The sequence below is a fragment of the Garra rufa genome, chromosome 4 (assembly GCF_049309525.1).
Source record: "Garra rufa chromosome 4, GarRuf1.0, whole genome shotgun sequence".
Classification (NCBI taxonomy): domain Eukaryota; kingdom Metazoa; phylum Chordata; class Actinopteri; order Cypriniformes; family Cyprinidae; genus Garra; species Garra rufa.
Genome location: NC_133364.1, coordinates 49,741,983 through 49,761,405, shown reverse-complemented (window position 1 = coordinate 49,761,405; position 19,423 = coordinate 49,741,983). Strand labels below are relative to the sequence as shown.

The 19,423-nt window shown below is 37.0% G+C and overlaps 2 protein-coding genes across 2 annotated transcripts in view; one reads left to right on the top strand and one right to left on the bottom strand.

Moving 5' to 3' along the window:
• Positions 1 to 19,423, top strand: part of LOC141332986 (uncharacterized) — a 46,077-nt gene that overhangs the window by 13,044 nt on the left and 13,610 nt on the right. The window contains exon 2 of the mRNA XM_073837941.1: positions 5,749 to 5,756. Coding sequence (XP_073694042.1) covers positions 5,749 to 5,756 — 8 coding nt within the window. The remainder of the gene's footprint in view (positions 1 to 5,748; positions 5,757 to 19,423) is intronic.
• LOC141333382 (uncharacterized) lies at positions 10,501 to 11,343 on the bottom strand. Its single transcript, XM_073838363.1, has one exon. The coding sequence runs from the start codon at positions 11,341 to 11,343 to the stop codon at positions 10,501 to 10,503; it is 843 nt and encodes a 280-aa protein (XP_073694464.1).

Genomic DNA, 19,423 nt, shown 5'->3' with positions numbered 1-19,423 from the left:
CATCCCTGCACCAGTAGGAAAGTCCACAACACCAAACCCCTGACGCTGATTGGTTGGAACAATGTTTGTTTATGTGTGGAAAGTTTGGTAGTGCCGATTGTTTTTTTTGGCATATCTCGGACCGTAGGCTGACCACAGAGACGCGTTTTTTTCACAGACAATTTATGGGGCAGGCAACGAGCGGATCGTGATGAAAGGTCAGCTGAAATTGACACTTTGTTTTTCAGCCTAGAAATCGCTGATACAACCTTTAATACAAGTTATTTGTTTTAAAATAGTTTTAAAATAAATGTTTTATTAGGAAGCAATACAAAATATAAAGAGTGTATAGAAAAATTATTAAAAATATAAAAAATCTAATAAAAATATTTGCATTATTTTATTAATAAATTAATACGAATAAAATGAGAATATAACTAAAATATATTAGTTTTAAAAGCTTAGTTTTAGTTTAGTTTTAAAAGTATATTTTTAGGCACTTAGTTTTAAACGCTTTGTGTTAAATGTGAAGTTTTCAAAGCATAGTTTTAGATGCTTAGTTTGGTTGTAGCTTAGTTTTAAAATAAATGTTTTATTAGGAAAAATATATACAAATGTATTAAAAAATATTAAATATGATATCTAATACAAATATAAAAACAAATACAAATAAACTGAGTATATAATAAAATAATAATTGAATAAAAATTCATAGTTTTAAAAGCTTGTTTATAGTGTTAAATGCTTAGTTTTAAAAGGATATAAAAATATAAAAAATTATATGCAAGAAAAATATATAATAAAAATGATAAAGATTGTTTCTGTGATATGTGTCTCTGTGATATGACGTGTGTGTGTGTGTGTGTGTGTGTGTGTGTGTGTGTGTGTGTGTGTGTGTGTGTGTCTGTGTGTCTGTGTGTTTAATTTATTTGAAGTAACATAATTTTTATGGTATTGGTTATAGTTTTAGTGTTACTTAACTATAATAAGCCTGTTGCTGACAAATGAAATTCATGAAATGTATAAATTAAATTTAGGGGGAATATAGATGTTCAATGATTTATCACTCTGAAGTTACTGCTTGGTATCCCAGTAGGTTTAAAAGTTAGTTAGTTGATGATTTTTCTGTTTTTAATGTGTCTCTTATATTTTATTCACTGATATTGTTTTCTCTTTGGTAAACTAGCACACTAATTCTTGACAACACTTTATTGTGGGCAAAATGTTTAGTGGAAAAGCTTCCACATGTTTTTCTGTGGTTTAGACAGCATAAATCAGCAGAACATATTCTGTAGTACATTAACCGTGCAATCCATGCTGTTGTTTACATCTGAGTTTTACCAGTATGGTTTTGCATCTGCATAACTGACCAAATCATGACTGTAAGTGCAAATCCTCTCTATGCTGTGTTTTCCACCAACTGGCAACCCGGGGTGTCGACCAAAGAGCACAGACCAAAACAAAAACTGACATTCTGACACAGAACCACATTTCACACTATAATAACTGACTGTAGCATTGTTTTAAACAAGTATGCAAACTTAGAATAATATGCTTGCAGATATTTAGGAAACATACTATCTATTTTTATTACTACTGTCATAATGAGCAGGTGATTATCTTTCCCAGTTTAACAGTGTTAAAAATATTTAACGCAGGGGCAGGGCTAAGGTTGGCCACCCCACTTGTCTTTTTGTTTACTCACTCGCTTTCCTGAAAAGTGTGACTGACGCGATGCAGAAGACAGAATTTATATCTCATTTCTGCTCGTTTTGTTGAACCTTTGCATTTCAGTCGTGACAAATAGACAAACGTGCCGCTCTGTCTTGGTGCTTTGAAAATGAAACAATTTTCTAAATCCAAAGTACAAAAATTAAGCTTTTGCTTTTGGGACAGTGGGAGGAGCAGCAATCGAACTTGGGTTCACACTAGACAACTGAACCAAGTGTGAAAGCACCCTTAGAGTCACATCAGTTGATGAATATGATTGCCAATCCCAAACATTATTTGGCCACTCACACACACACTCCCATTGGAGACTTGCCTTTTAAAAGCTAAACAGTTCTTTACTGTTTAAAAATTGCACATTGAGACTCCTTCATTGTGATCTATTATGCAGTACGCGTTTCATTTCAATGACGTCCACTCAAGCCCACTTATTAGCAAACATCGCAGAATAGTTCTGAGGGTTTATAGTAGGAGTATCATCTGTGACAGTGACAGACATGAATCTTGTGAACGAGTGATTCAGAGTTTCATTTGAGAGTTAGTCCAGCTTCAGTCTAAAGAGACAGCACGAGTGAAATCCTCTTCATATCTGAGAGCACAGTGTGCAGACCATACACGAGTCTAAACATAGTGTGCAGACTTTACAGAAACACACTGTGCAAATTTGATAAATCTAGACTGGACTTTGTCTTCAACATTATCGTCCATCTCTGAGGAGAGTGTAGAGAGCCAGTTGAGCTGCGACACTCAGAGTGTCATGGAGAAGAGCTCAACAGTTGAAGGTAAAATTATGTAGTTAATAAAATGAATAGTTTTAGGTAATGATGATAACCCTGGGTCATAGTTGTCACTAATAGTATTTTCTCTTTGTTTTTCTTAGTTTCAGAAAGACATACAAGCTGGAAAATGATCATGGCTTCTTTCTTTAAGAAAGTATGTAAGGCTGCAAAGCTCTCCTTCTGCTGCTCCCAGCACACAATAGACCCACAGTTAGACAACTCTACACCAGACGTCAACTTGTTCATCCCTGAGGACGGTGTGGAGAGACTGGAATTGAGTGGAGCCGCTTGTGCCTCCTCAGCCAGAGCTGGATGATCCTGAGCCGTCACATGTCCCAGAGTCCTTAGACTTTGTCCCAACCAATGGTAAGCCTATGATCATAAAAACAACAAGATACATTTTACTGAAGCAAAAAATAAAAAAAAAATCTGTTGAGAAAACACACTTTGGAGCTTAAGTTGATAGACTTCAGCTACTTAGTAGTAATGGCTACAATCACAGGCATTATAGAGGTGAGCTGGCAGTTTGTGTAACAGAGAGTGGAAACCAGCATGTAGTGATTTATTGATCATGTGATGCTCCTAAGTATTGCTAAATGCTGAAATGTGAGACAGTGTAACTAAATAGGAAACTACAAATGTTGCTGCTGTATAGTCAGGTCCATATATATTTGGACACTGACACAATTTTTATTTTTTTAGCTGTTGACCACAACATATTCAAGTTACAGTTATACAATGAATATGGGCTTCAAGTGCACACTCTGAGCTTTAATTTTTAGGGCAGTCTCATCAAATTGGTAGAAAGGTTAAGGAATTACAGCTCTTTAATATGTACCTCCCCCCTTTTTCAAGGGACCATAAGTAATTGGACAGTTGAATCAAAAGCTGTTTCATGGACAGTTGTGGGCTATTCCTTCATTTTTTCTACATCAATTAACCAGGTAAAAGGTTTGGAGTTGATTCTAAGTCTGCCATTTGTATTTGGAGGCTGTTGCTCTGAACCCATCATGCGGTCAAAGGAGCTCTGCATGCAAGTAAAACAGACAATTGTTAGGCTTCACAAACAAAAGAAATGTATCAGAGAGATAGCAGGAACATTAGGAGTGGCCAAATCAACAGTTTGGTGAATTCTGAGAAGAAAAAGAACACACTGGTGAGCTCTGCAACATAAAAAGGCCTGGATGTTCACAAAAGACGACAGTATGGGGATGATTGGATGATCCTCTCCATGGTAATAAAACATTTTACAACATCCAGCCAAGTGAAGAATACTCTCCAGGAGGTAGACTATCACTGTCAAAGTCTACAATCAAGAGAAACTTCACCAGAGCAAAATAGAGAGGGTTTACCACAAGGTGCAAACAAGACCAGATTAGACTTTATCAAAAAACATTTTGGTTATGCAACCATGTAAACAGAAATCAATTTCTTTTTCAAAATCTTTATTGAATGACTGACTCAATCAGTTTTGTCTAACGTGAATGTAAACAACTGGGTGAAAATCAGCATATCAGTTTATTAATCCATGCATTTCTGTTCATTTTAAAGTGACAGCAGCCTAATATACTCGCTGTTCTCTGGGTTATTTAATGCTAATTAAACATCAAAAGAAAAGGAAAAAATTACTCGCTACTCTTGACAGAATAGCTTTTGTAACACATTTAATTTGTTCATTCTAAACAGCATAAACATAATGTCAGAAATATTTCAGTCCGTCTTGTGGTTGTGGATATTCACCAGTTGTATGTTTTCCAGCTTGAGTGTTCAGTCTTGAGATGCACCCTAATCTAGGCTGTTGTGATTTTGTGCAGATTTACAGCAATGGACAGAGTCAAGCTTGAGAAGATGGGTGTTACACACATCCTGAACGCTGCGGCAAGTAAGGAAGATCTTGGAGGAGATATCAGTACAAGAGAGGAATATTACCGAGACATGAACATCACTTACTGTGGTGTGGCTGCACTGGATGTAAGTTTACACTGTTAAACTGTTTTCACCTCTGCAGTTAACTAAAATTTGTTTAAATATTTTTTGACAGTAAAGATACCCTTTACTGAGAGCACTGATTCTGTAATGTTCTTAGATTCTTTTTCCATTATAAAATGAAAACTCTAATTTTATATTACAACTGTTTATTGGGAGGATGTTCAATAAATTTAAACTTGTTAAAATTCCTTCTGATCCTAAGTTCCTTTTTTTGTTGAAATAACCCATTCACATTTCTCACTAAAAAGTAAAGTTACCACTAAGACTACCACAAGAAACAAATGATAAACAGATGTATTTAGATAAAAAGGAATACCTCCGTAAACTGACAGATGAAGACTTTTATTTTGACAGCTATGGGCAGGTATGTTGTGTCTACACATCACACTCGTTTTCAAACATAAACGATAGCTATGAAAAAAATTACCTGATAACAGTATTGAACAGTGAGGACAAGAACAAGAAGATAGAACATGACGACAGAGCAGATGACAATTAGGACGACCGAACAGGCGACAGTACGGACGACAGAACATGACGTCAGAGCAGATGACAATAAGGACGACAGAGCAGATGACAATTAGGACGAGAGAACAGATGATAACTGACGACAGAGCAGATGACAATAAGGACGACAGAACAGATGACAGAACATGATGACATAACAGACGACAGAGCAGATGACAGAACGATAGTTAAGTGGAGAGATCAGATGACAGGACGACACAACAATAAAGACGACAGCAAAAACAACAAAGAGAAAAACTAAAGGACGACAGATTAAGACGACATCAACGAACAGCATAGATGCCAACATTTACTGATTTACCTGAACAAGTAGGCAATGACTGTAGACAAAGACAGAACTATAGTACAAAGCACAAAGCAGACGACTTATTTTTGGCTCAAATGGAACCCCATATAGAGCTAGTTAGTGTCTGTGGATATATTCATAGTGTGTCGGTTGTTAAAATAGCTGCAGTGAGAAAAAAACAAGTATTTCAATGCGGTTCTTTAGGTCAGCCGAGAAACGTTCCACGATGTTGCCCTGCTTTCTGCTGAGAGGCGCAACCTGCTTTTATGAGCGCAAAATTGCAGAAGCCCAGTGAAGTTGAGCGACGTCGTAGTTCAACCTAGTAAGTGTGTTTTTCAATGTTGTTAAATTGTGTATTCTGCGTATTGTAGTACTCATTTTAAATTATATTTGTTGTTTTCCTCATTTTTTCAGGCCGTTCTGGTGAAGGTGTCGATGTCCTGTGTGGAAGGGCAACAGGTGTGACTGTGATCCCTAATTTGACGTTTCCATACAAGCAACCTCCGTCTAAGTGTAAGCGGACCGTGGGAGACATCAGAAAAATGTCTGCACATCATTATGTAAGTGTTTAATATTGATTTAAGTTTTAGTGCGTTATGTAATTTGCATACTGTTTTTCTTCATTTTTCTTAATTCTTCAGGTTGGTGAGTTGACTGGGCGGATTGTGCATTTAAGGGCATCAACAGAGATGGTGGAGATCCAGGGCCGACAAGTGGAGTGTGATGCTGCAGGATGTCAGCGGGACAATTTGAGTTTAGCTGTGGGAAAGTCAAGTGGGAGTCGTTTACTTTGGTAAGACTTATAAGTTCACCCAGCTCAGCACGAGAGAGTTCCAAGGTGAACTGTCCCTAACTACGACTCGGGAAAGAACTGTTGAAGCAGTTTCATCTTTACCGGGACTTGGAGCAATGCCTCGCTGTGATGTGGAAAAAGACCCTGTTGTTTCTCTCAGTGGTGAGGTGATTAGGTCGGAGGTGACTGTTTCTCGGACCTGCGGAAACTGTAAAACTGTGCAGGTGGATTTTCAGCCGAAGGCGAAGTTTCACAGATGCTGCAAGTGCAAGATGCTTCAGAAAACAGGGATGTATAACCCAAGTACCATTGCCAATGTTACTGTGTTAGGAGATATCGGAGAGATGAATGTTTCTGCAAACAATTCCGTCCTGCACAGGTATTTGATTAATTGTGGACTTAGTCATCTGCTACAGGACACCCAAGACATAGAGGAGCATTTTTTAGACTGTGGTGTACTTAAGCTGCATATTCAAAATGATAATGCGGTTGCTATCGGCAACATTTCTGAGGAAAGTCCATCTACTTCTGAGGTTTTCATGCCTGCAGCAGGTGAAGTGGGGTCTGTGTCCGCGACAGTTGAATTGCAGGCAAACGTCGAGTCGCCGGTGATGTCTGCAACAACTGAATCTGAGTTTCTTTGTGCAAGAGGTGAAGCTGAGCTCGTGTGTGCACAAGTTTGTTTGTGAAACAGGTTATTGGCTCATAGAAGACTGTTAATAGTGTTTTGTGTCTTTGGGTACCAGACTAGACCTCCTGTTAACAAGTTTTGTGGACTCCTCTTACAGGGGAGCTATTATGCAAAAATGCACCTTTAATCAATGCCACATCCAGAGTGTGAAGTTTAAACACACCAGATAGCATCTGCAAGATGTCTGTTAAAGATCTCTTGATCTGGAAAGCATTCTGGAGGATTTTGTCTGAAGAACAGTTTCAGGCAAGACTGAGGTGCTCACTTTAACTGTTCAGAACAAACAAGGGACTCATTAACAACAACAACAAAAACAACAGCAACAACAACAACAACAACAAAAAACAGTGGTAGATCATCCAGGTAACCACACGCAGTATTGAGAACCAAGGGTTCCCAAATTTTTGAAGGGGGTTATTTTAATAATTTAAGATATTTTTTCGTGTGGACTAAATGTAAACATACTTTATGTAAAATATCTTACTCGGTACGGTACTAAATAAAAACTATCATGCATGTTGTAATTTTGTAAAAAATTATTCACATTTTAAGATTCTGAAAGGCTTTCGCATGCCACTATATTTCCGAAATTTAAAGTTAGTTCATGCAAAAAAAACAAATTCTGTGTCCATTTATGCACTCTAAAGTTGTTCTCCAGCAACAAGCACGTGTAACACTGTAACAGTTATCAGTCTAAGAAGTTCTACTCGTGGAAGGATAGGAATGAATTTTAGGCCAAAATAATATGAAACCCGTTAACACCCATTGCCATGTACGTTTTATTCATTTAATTTTCATTTTGAAATGAAATAAGCAGAAATAAGAAAACGGTTCCTTTATTTGTTTTTTTCATTTGTTCAGAAAATGAAAAAACAAGATTTCAGCTTGATTTTATGTTTTTTTTTTTGTTTTGTTTTTTTTGGTTCCCGGGTAGAAAACAGATAATCGACCTCAAAATTTGTTTTCCACATGCGGGGGGTCACGAGACGCCTCTTTAGGCTGATTAGTCAACAACATCTGGACCAGTGACGCCATCCATTGTTCATTCAACAAAATAAAAAAAACATTATTTATTTATTTTTATTCTTTTGCAGTCTTTAAAACAACAAACGTACAAGTGCAATAACATTGAATACATCAAAATATAATATAACATACCTAAAAATATAATAATAATAATAATACAATTGGACAAGCAATTAGAAAATCACATGTACACAAGAAGTACAAATAGTTACACATCTTTCAAACAATAGATTTAGGGCTTTAAAATAATTTACAGCTTGTGTCGCGTTATTTTTGATTCTTTTAACGATTGCATACCTGGCTCTTTCTATTAAAATGAGAGTCAACAAAATGATAGTCCTCTGACTGGGCTTTCCTCTATTCAATCTAACTCGTTTAACAGAAATATTTATTTCATAAATATTAATCTGCATTTAGCAAGTTTTATTTTGCTGTATGGTTTTTAATCTGAGTATCTGCGGTACCCAGACAGCTCAAAGAAGTGTCAAGAGTACCTCCCCCAGATGGTAACAGGCGCGCAGCGGCGGAAAGCAGCACAAACAGGGCACCAGCAGAGATAGACCCAGCACCGCCAGCCAGGGCACGCAGAACTGCTCCTCCCTGGTGTCGCAGGAGCAGGGGTCTGAATATGCGCCCTCCGAGTCGGACATGCAGTGGTACATCATGGCCTCGGCACAACACATGGGGTTGAGCGTGTACCACCAGTTGTCCTCGCAGTTGAACATCAGAGGGACAGCCGGGACTGGAGGAAACCAGAGTGATGCAAACTTACAGTCTACAAAAAATACATCACTGCAGCACTGTATTTGACTCAAGTTTGGGATAAAAAAAAACTTTAATTTTCTGTAAAGCTGTTTTGCAATGATTTGTATTGTGAAAAGCACTATACAAATAAACTTGAATTGAACTGAAATTCCAACACACAGATGTCATGTGATGTGCGAGTTGCAGCACCCCTGGTCTAAAAGGCAAAACAGGCATGTTTGATATTGAATTTTAAAACTTTTAAAACAAACAAAAAAATCAAGTATTCATAATTCTATTTCACATTTATGTAATTCACCCATTACGTCATGCATTGATTAATTTATACATTAATCAAATTTCCATGTCCCAGCAGGCACACAATGTCATTAGACATTTGGTTAAATTTGGGTTACAACGTCAGGCAAACAAAATCCATTGTCAGTCATACATCTAATGTCAATTTTGATGTTTTAGGTTGTGTTGTAAAGCAACCAAATTCCAACATCCATTTGACGTCAAATACTGACATTTAGTCAAAAAATAAGGTTACCAAATTCCAACATTTCCTAAACAGCATAATAATAGAGAACAAAACACAACATCCCCTTACCCTCTTTATGGTAACTTCAACAGATTCACAAAATAATATATCCTACAAGATACAGGTAAAATACTTCACCTTGAGGAGGTGATGAATATGGAAGTAGAAAATACGACACAGTAGGGGGGAGAGTCGGCCAAGATGAGACTTTTTTTTTTTTTTACTTACGTGGTCCTTAAGATAAGGGTAAAAAAAAAAAGCAGAAGTAAATGAAAGTATCTGAAGTAATTTTCAGGATGTTTCCTATCAGTTTGAATTATCAAAATGTATCCATGACAAATGGTTCTAAATATATGGCTTCCTGTGTTCCCATGGCTCAAAACAAACTAAATTTTCAATTTCAGCCTTTAATTCTTTGCATTTCTGATCAATATGTTGAACACCAAAGTTGAAACCTTCTCAAAAACAGACTAAACAGAGTTTGTAGTGTAAATGTTCACATTTTTTGCTTTAAATGTGACCAATATCAGATTTCTAGTGTGAACAGATCATGATTCTGAACTGGCATGTGCAAACAAATGATACAAACATGGTTTCCAGGTTTTTACAACAAAATCTGCCTAATTGCCTCACAAAACTACTGTGGTTGGGTCAACCCACAAATTTGGAAAACAACCAGAGGAAACAGTGGAAAAAGTAGCCCAATTCCGAGAAGATACGGTTGATTTGGCAACACTTGCGCAGCACGCCGTCATACGGAAGTAAACATGGAGGATATAAAGTAAATGATTATGGCCCGGTTTCGCAGACAAGGCTTAAGCCTAGTCCTAGACTAAAATGCAAGTCTGAGTTGTTTCAACTGAAATAAAATTGCACTGATTGATTTTAAAATATATCAGTGCCTTTGTTTTGTCTCAAGATGCACCCCAGTAATGTTTTTTTCTAAGCATGTTTATAAAAATAACTTAAATGTCCTAATTGAACTATGGTCTAATCCTGGCTTAGTCTAAGCCCTGTCTGGGAAACCGGGCCTATGTGTTTAATACTAATCTGATCTGCTGCAGAAGCCAGTGAAATTATGCACAGGCAATATGAAAAATAAAAGACAAGGATTTGACAAAAGACTGTAATGTTTGTGAGTTCTTTCGCAACTGATAACATTGAGTAGTATGTAAAATCTTTTAGGTGACTCACACTGTGGTCACATTGCAAAACATCTGACCTGTATCAGATTTAGTATCACAAATGGAAGAAATTCCATGTGGTTTGTGCTGTTCACACTGTCATGACAAAAACAGATCTGAGTCACATGTGAGCGAAAATTGTAAAAAAAAAAAAAAAATATTTGCAGTTAATCACATGACAAACTGTAGTCTAATCACTCCGGTGTGATTGTACATGTTAAAGAGCTACTCAATTTCTGTCAAAACTCTGATCAGGCTTTTCTCCAGTGTGAATCTTCATGTGTCTATTAAGGCTTCTTTTTTGAGTGAAGCTCTTTCCACATTGTTGACAGGTGAAAGGCTTTTCTCCAATGTGAATTGTCATGTGTGTTTGAAGTGCTCTTTTTTCTGTGAATCTCTTGCCACATTGTTGACAAGTGAAAAGTTTCTCTCTAGTATGAGTTTTCATGTGGACATCAAGGCAATATTTATGTGTAAAACTCCTTGGACATTGAGAACACATGAAAGTTTTTTCTCCGCTGTGAATGTTCGTGTGTTTATTAAGGCTTGATTTTCGACCAAAGCTCTTTCCGCATAGGTTGCAGGTGTAAGGCTTTTCTCCAGTGTGAACTCTGATGTGGGCATCAAGGCTGTGTTTATGTGCAAAACTCCTTTCACATTGAGAGCATGCATAAGGCTTCTCTCCAGTGTGAGTTTTCATGTGGTTTTGAAGTTTGCATTTTTGACTGAAACTCCTTCCACACTGTTGGCAGCTGTAAGGTCTTTCTCCAGAGTGGATTCTCATGTGAACATTAAGGTGTCCTCTTTCAGTAAATCTCTTTCCACACTGTTGACAGGTGAAAGGTCTTTCTCCAGTGTGAATTCTCATGTGGACTTTAAGGTATTCCTTTCTGCTGAAAGTTTTTCCACACCGTTGGCAGGTAAAACCACTTCTTTTTATTGCTGTCTTTTGTGCTTTTTTTTTAGTATGTGAGCAACTATATGATTTTTCTCCAGACATGAAATCATGTTTCTCATGCTGGAGATCATCTTCCTTTTCATTGAGTTCTTGACTCTCCTCTTTCAGTGTCATCAGGTCTAATGCAAAAAAAGACAAATCCAAATTAACATCATTTTAATTGCTCAAGGCACAAACATCAAACCCAGCAACATTTAGATCTTCAACATAGTAAACTATTATAGGAGGAGTTGCACGTAATCTCAAAACATATTCCCATTATTCAAAGTGATAATGATAAAAAGAGCAAAAATATCATTTATTTATTTTTAGAGCTGGACATTTTAATAGGGATCAAATGATTGAGTTCAGCTTTGAGAATGAAACCAACCTGTTTGTTCCTCAGTATCTTCATTTTTGACTCTGAATGTTTCTTCAATGTTCTCCTCTTTAATAAACACCATCTTTATAATCTCGTCTGCTTCACCTGGAGTTTTTCAGTGTTTGGACAACTTGTCCTGTTTAAGATGAGAATAATTAACAGATAGAAAAGTAAATGTAAACTAAACATCTGGGTGTGTCTCGTTCTAGTTCAGTAGTCAGTGCACTGAAAAGTGAATCAGTCAGAGTTATAGTTAATGAATTTAAACAACCTGATAAAATATATTACACATTTAAATACATAAAGTTAGTAACTATTTGTGATATTTACTTGCACATAATTTTCAATAGATTAAACTTTCATGAAAACATTTGCAGTTGTTTTATTAAAGTTGCCGCTGAACATGTTTGTGTTTATTGCGTCACTGTTTGTCGTCAGCATGCGTTGATTCAAAAGCTTTGAATCACTGAATCATTTTCCGAATTATATGATTCGGTTCAGATGATTCGGATTCTCAGTTTCTCATCACTTCTTTAATATACTTGAACGGTGTACTGATTTGCGACATTTGGAGCGAAATATGTTTTTATTAATATGAGGATGCGCTTTACTCACGAAACAACATTAAAAAGTATTACAACGTTATATTTAAGATCGATTCATTTATTTAAGTATCTTGTAAAACGTGTAAATGGACAGAACAGATCGCATTGATTAAAAAACTTAAAAAGCACAAACCTTTCTTCAGCCGAATCACAACAAATGCAGGCGCCTGGCACAGCTTCATGACGTCACATCGCAAACCAAAATAAAAGTCCCGTTTATACACTGATGTCTATGAAATGCATATGTTAATGCATTTCCATAATTATTAGCATGGTAAATCTAGAAACCTTTATATTGGCTGAAGGGATGACCCCAAATTTGACATATTTCCCTCTTTTGACTAATCAATGATGTCTAATTTTCAATAACTGCTGGTCTTTTTTTTTTTTTTTTTTTTTACTTTTTATTCATCAATGAACCCTAAAAAAGGTTCCAAATGTGTGTGTGTGTGTATATATATATATATATATATAACAGCACAACTGTTTTAAATCAGCATATTAGATTTCTGAAGTATTGCATGACACTGCAAACTGGAGAAATAATGATGCTGATTATTTAGCATTGCATCACAGAAATGAATTATATTTTACATTTTAAAGAAAATATTAATGTTGTATTGTAATGACATTTCCCAATATCACTTTTTTTTTTTTTTATCACATAAAGGCAGAGATAATAAGATTAAGAGACATTAGACCAACACTGTACCTTATTCCTTTTGTGTCATACATTTTTTATCTGCTTTAATTTTTATCCTTCTTTACCATGCATTTAATTATCTTCTATCAATCTTCTGTGATTCTGGTGAGCCACACATTTTAAATGTATTGGTTCAGGGGGGTGTTCCATAAACCAAGTTTACCAAATAAGTCAGGCTTATTTCAGTTAGTCTGACTTATTTTGAGCCAAATCAAGTGACAATAAGTCAGACTAACTGAAATAAGCCTGGCTTATTTGGTAAACTTGGTTTATGGAACACCCCCCAGGATGGGCCAATAAACTTGGAAGCCATTCTGGTGGTAAACAAACGTACAGAGAAAGAAAAACTTAAAAACAGTCTGTTAAATGGAAAACCAGATGACAAGCAAGCACAACTGTGAACTTAAGTGTTGTTGAGGGTGTAAAAACAAACAAACAAACAAACAAAAAATGCCAGCATGAGAACCCTCTCAAATGATGATTCTGATCTGATTCAGATTTGATGATTTAGCAAAAAGTTGCAATTGTAATAAATTGTATTTAGATATTTCATTTCTGATAGTGTTTACTAAGGCTCAATTTATGGCAAGAAAATCTGATGTGAACTGCATCATAAACTACAGAGCAACTATCAAAACAAACCTACACCCTTAATAAACCCACATTTATTAATAGGCTGTAATTTACAGTTGCAGGTTCCAAGTATGACTATGATGCAAGACACCCAAGTTCCTATCTTGGATTTGTACTGAAATGCAATCCATATTTCATGTTGTTGTTGTTGTTTTTTTTTTTTTTTTTTTTTTTTTGGCATGACAATTCCATTAAAGAGCTTCATCATAACATTATTATTTGAAGGCTGTCATCAGGCATGATGGCCACTGCAAGCTCAACCTCTCATCTGTGAGATACTGTTGAGGTATATTGTACAATGCTCAAAGAAATAAAGGGAGCACTTCAACAACACAATGCAACTCCAAGTCAATCGCACTTCTGTGAAATCAAACTGCCCACATAGGAAGCAACACTGATTGACAATAAATTTCACTTGCTGTTGTGCAAATAGATAGGTGAAAATTATAGGCAATTAGCAAGACACCCCCAATAAAGGAGTGGTTTTGCAGGTGGTGACCACAGACCACTTCTCAGTTTCTATGCTTTCTGGCTGATGTTTTGTTCACTTTTGAATGCTGGTGGTGCTTTCACTCTAGTGGTAGCATGAGACAGAGTCTACAACCCACACAAGTGGCTCAGGTAGTGCAGCTCATCCAGGATGGCACATCAATGCGAGCTGTGGCAAGAAGGTTTGCTGTGTCTGTCAGCGTAGTGTCCAGAGCATGGAGGCACTACCAGAAGACAGGCCAGTACATCAGGAGACGTAGAGGAGGCCGTAGGAGGGCAACAACCCAGCAGCAGGACCACTACCTCCACCTTTATTCAAGGAGGAGCAGGAGGAGCACTGCCAGAGCCCTGCAAAATGACCTCCAGAGGGCCACAAATGTGCATGTATCTGCTCAAATGGTCAGAAACAGACTCCATGAGGGTGGTATGAGGGCCCGACGTCCACAGGTGGGGGTTGTGCTTACAGCCCAACACCATGCAGGACATTTGACATGTTTCCAGAGAACATCAAGACTGGCAAATTCGCCACTGGTGCCCTGTGCTCTTCACAGATGAAAGCAGGTTCACACTGAGCACATGTGACAGAGTCTGGAGACGCCGTGGAGAACGTTCTGCTGCCTGCAACATCCTCCAGCATGACCGGTTTGGCAGTGGGTCAGTAATGGGGTGGGGTGGCATTTCTTTGGAGGGCCGCCTCCATGTGCTCGCCAGAGGTAGCCTGACTGCCATTAGGTATCAAGATGAGATCCTCAGACCCCTTGTGAGACCATATGCCGGTGCGGTTGGCCCTGGGTTCCTCCTAATGCAAGACAATGCTAGACCTCATGTGGCTGGAGTGTGTCAGCAGTTCCTGCAAGACGAAGACATTGATGCTATGGACTGGCCCTCCCATTCCCCAGACCTGAATCCAATTGATCACCTCTGGGACAGCATGTCTTGCTCCATCCACCACCTCATCAGGAGCATGCCCAGGCATTGTAGGGAGGTCATACAGGCACATGGAGGCCAAACACACACTACTGAGCCTCATTTTGACTTGTTTTAAGGACATTACATCAAAGTTGGATCAGCCTGTAGTGTGTTTTCCACTTCAATTTTGAGTGTGACTCCAAATCCAGACCTCCATGGGTTAGTAAATTTGATTTTCATTGATAATTTTTGTGGGATTTTGTTGTCAGCACATACATCAGTGTAAAAAACAAAGTATTAAATAAGAATATTTCATTCATTCAGATCTAGGATGTTATTCTAGTGTTCCCTTTATTTTTTGAGCAGTGTATTTGCCAGCCTTTACCAGGTGAAGAAAGACACACTTTGTGTCCCATAAAGTCTCAGGTAGACAGTCCAGAACCAGGCAGGAAAATACTGAATAGTGGTGAAACCACAACACATATTAGATAAGGGATTAACCTGAAATTTTCAAGTTATCCTGTCTGATTTGTTTTGCATTAAGCAAAAATGTAGCTAAATTAAATTACTATGAAGATTTATTCTTTATTTTTGCTCAAGAGACCTGCTCAATCATGATTTTAGTGCCTGCACCACCTGAGAGTCTCCACAGACAGAGCCTGTGATGTGACTGTTGTCTGCACAGTGCTGCAGAATATTTCCAGCCTAAGAAAAGAAAGAGCTCTCAGAGTTGCTTTGGATATTGACTAGAACAATGTTGCCATCTTCCCAGATAACAGAAATAGACTGGTCAGAGAACAATACGTAGCAAATTATTTAAGTTAATTATGTTTTGATTTAGCCTGTGCTTTAATAAAAGATAATGTATGTCACTCTTTCATTTTTATTCGGCATGCATTGGTAGCACACACTGTGTGGTTATCTTCCTAAATTCTAGTTCCACTTCACTGGATCAATGACTATGTAGTGTACCGGACATTCATGAAAAACCCTAAAAGACCACAATGTTTTGGGATTTTTTATTTTATTTGGAGAGATAAAATAACAATGATTACACATTGTGATACAATCATGGTTACAGTGTCAACTGAAATCACTAAGTTCTCTGTCTAGTTTCTGGATTTCCAAGTCAGTTTCCTCAGTGTCTTGCATTTAATTTCCATCTCAGGGTCCATGTCCTGCAGCTTTCTCTTGTTCACTTTGATCTCGATTTCTGCCAGCTCTATCTGTCTCTTAAGATGCATGGGATAGAGAGGTCTGACAGTTGGTGAATTCTGTAAAACACACATCAATTAGCACAGCAGGACTTGAGTATAATTTAGATTTACAATACTCAGTATGTTACCAAGTTGCACTGTTACAAATGTGATATTTTCTATTAGCACCACATCGCTGACTTCTTATCCATTATGGACTAAAAATTTCCATAAAATCGACATGATACCTCAAGCCTTCTGGAGTCCAGCATCTCATCTTCATCAGAAGTGAACTCCACTGCTGCAGATGTGTCTTCCCTCTGCCATATTCAACAGAACTTGTATTGTCAGGACATGCCAAGCCTATGATTTTAATAAAGAGTACTCACCGGATCAGAGTCTGCTGGCTCCAGAAGTGTAAGTGTGTTACCAGACACTGCAAGGTAAGGCAAAGTCAGACAGTCCACATAACAAAATCTAAAGATTTGATTGTTTTCATGTGCAGTAGTACAGCAACAATGTATCTTGTGTGAAGAGGTCAGTTTCTCCTGCTGCTGTCTCTCTCTGGATCCCTTCCATCACTGGCTTCTCTTTATTCAACTCCTCTGCTAAGGTCAGGTCTTGGGTTGGAGGGCCACACTCTGTGCCAGATATATGAGCCTTTTTAATGTTCTTGTTCTTAATCTTGACTTGCTGCTGGGTCCTTTTTTGGCCAGACATGTCTGTTCTGTAACAAGGATTAGAGACATAGCATAGATTAGAACAATCAGGTAGATAAAATTAGATCAAATTATAGATTAGTTTAAATTAATTAGACAAAAAAAAAATAAGAATAGATAAAAGAGTAGATAGATGAGATAGATAAAATAAACTAACAACAATCTTCATGATACATTTCCTGAGTAACATTCATGTCCACTGCTCACATTTAAGGCAAAGTGTGCAACTGTTAACTTGTGGAAATGACAAGCGACTCCTTGAATTGTAATTATGATGGTTTCAGTGGAGCACTGCTTATTTGGACTACTTTTGCATTCAATCGATCTGCTATTGTCTGCCAGGCCTTTTCTCTTTGTTTTATTATAGCAGCCATTTTCCCATTTTAAATATTATGTTTCACCTCTTCATTTTGCATTCAATCGGTGGAGCTCAACTGTCCAGGACTGTGGCCCTCCAGGAACTAAGCTAAATTGTATTGTGTAACATTTCATACCTGCTTCCATCTGTTTTGGTGCTTTCTTTTTGCTGCCATGTTGACAGCTGTGAAGAAAACAAAAAATTAAAATTAGCATTAGTTCAAATGTATGCCAAAAAACTGTTTTCTTTGAGCCTGAAGTCACATTGTTCCTTGTTTATTGCACTGGCTTCACCCAAAGTCATCTTTGAAACACCTCTTGGGCATCCAAGTGCAGCTCCTATTTCTTTGAATGGGGAAACTGCTCACTAAGCTTATGATTAAATTTCATATTTGAAATCACCAATGAAATCTGACAACAACTGTCTCGTAACATTTGTTTCTTATGTTTAAATAGTTATAAAAAAAAACATACTTTTTGTCTAGATCAGTCAAACATATGCTTCTCAAAATACTGTCTATTTCTATAGCAAGTGGAGCTTCTAAAGGCAGCTGGGATGACTTGATTAATTCTCCATGTTGAGCGTTACACTTTCTCCCAAGCATAAGTAATAGGAGTGCAACATTTTCCTGTATCTAGAGTCTGTTTCACCATTTTCTTCTTCTCAATCTGCTTTTAATATTACTCCCTTAATCTCTCTTCTCTCTTACATTTCCTCCATCTCAAGTGCATGAAACTTTCTCTTCTCTGCCTGTTTCTTTACCCTTTGCCTGTTTATTATTTTTTGTCACTTTGTCTCTCTCTTCCTCAACAGGCCTCTTTGGTTCTACAGAACATATTAAAATATTAGACAAACATTTAAGTATGGGTGCTTGCCAATGCATCTTACAAAATATTTTTTGTGGCATCATTTGCCCTTTGTAACAGTTACACAGCAGCATTGACTAGTTTGTGTGAATTTAATGGCAAGGTATGTAAAAAGAAAGCATAGTGTTATAAATGTACATTTTAAAATAGAGAAAAATAAATTATTTACAATGCTAATAACTTACAAAATGCATCATAATATGGGTACTATATTCTATATAAAACATTTCTATTATGTGTTTGTGATTCTAGAGAAGAGTGCACGAATGGGACTTTTATTTTGGTCTGGTGATGTGACGTCGTAAAGATGCGCTGAGCTCCTCATCTGTTGTGATTCACCTGAAGAAAGGTTTGTGGGTTTAAAGTTTTTAAATCAATGCACACTGTTACATCAATGAATGCCTTTACATTTACGAGCTATGTAAAGTTAAAAAATGCATTATTGTTAAATATAACGTTGTAATGCTTTATTTAGTGTTGCTTAAATAAAACGTTAGCCTTTAGTAACAGAGAAGGTGCGTTCCGTTTCGCTCTCTATATCATGAATCAATCGTGTGATGATGAAAAGTGACGAGAAAGACTCAAAATCTGAATCATTTGAATCAAATCATTTGTGAAATGATTCAGTGATTCGATTCAGCGGCACGCGGACTACAAACGACAACAACAACAAACACAAACACAAACGAGTGAAATCACAACCGAGGATTATTTCATGAACTTGAAATATATTAGATATAAACAAATAATTGAATACCAAATGTAAATAAAAAAAATAGCCTACCTAAATTTGAAACTTGTGTAATTTGTATGTATTTTATACATGTTGTATATTAACTCTGACTGTCTTTCCAGTGCACTGACTACTGAACTAGGAGCTGATTGAGACACACACAGAGATTTACTTTGCATATATTTTTCTTTTAATTATTCTCATATTTAAACAGGACAAAGTGTTCAAACACACAGAAAAACTCCTGCAGAATCAACAGAGATCCATGTGACCCACTATTATAAAGATGGTGTTTATTAAAGAGGAGAATGAAGACATGAAGATTGAAGAAACATTCAGAGTCAAACATGAAGATACTGAGGAACAAACAAAGATGGGGTTTATTAAAGAGGAGAATGAAGACATGAAGATTGAAGAAGCATTCAGAGTCAAACATGAAGATACTGAGGAACAAACAGGTTGGTTTGTATTCTCTAAGTTGAATTTATTACAGAAATGAATGATATTTATGAATAATGTCACACGAGTGTAGAAATGTCATTTGACAGAAGTGTAGCTGAGAAATTGTCCATTTGTTATTATGATGTCATGCATTTAAGTTGTAACAATAATATGGAATTAG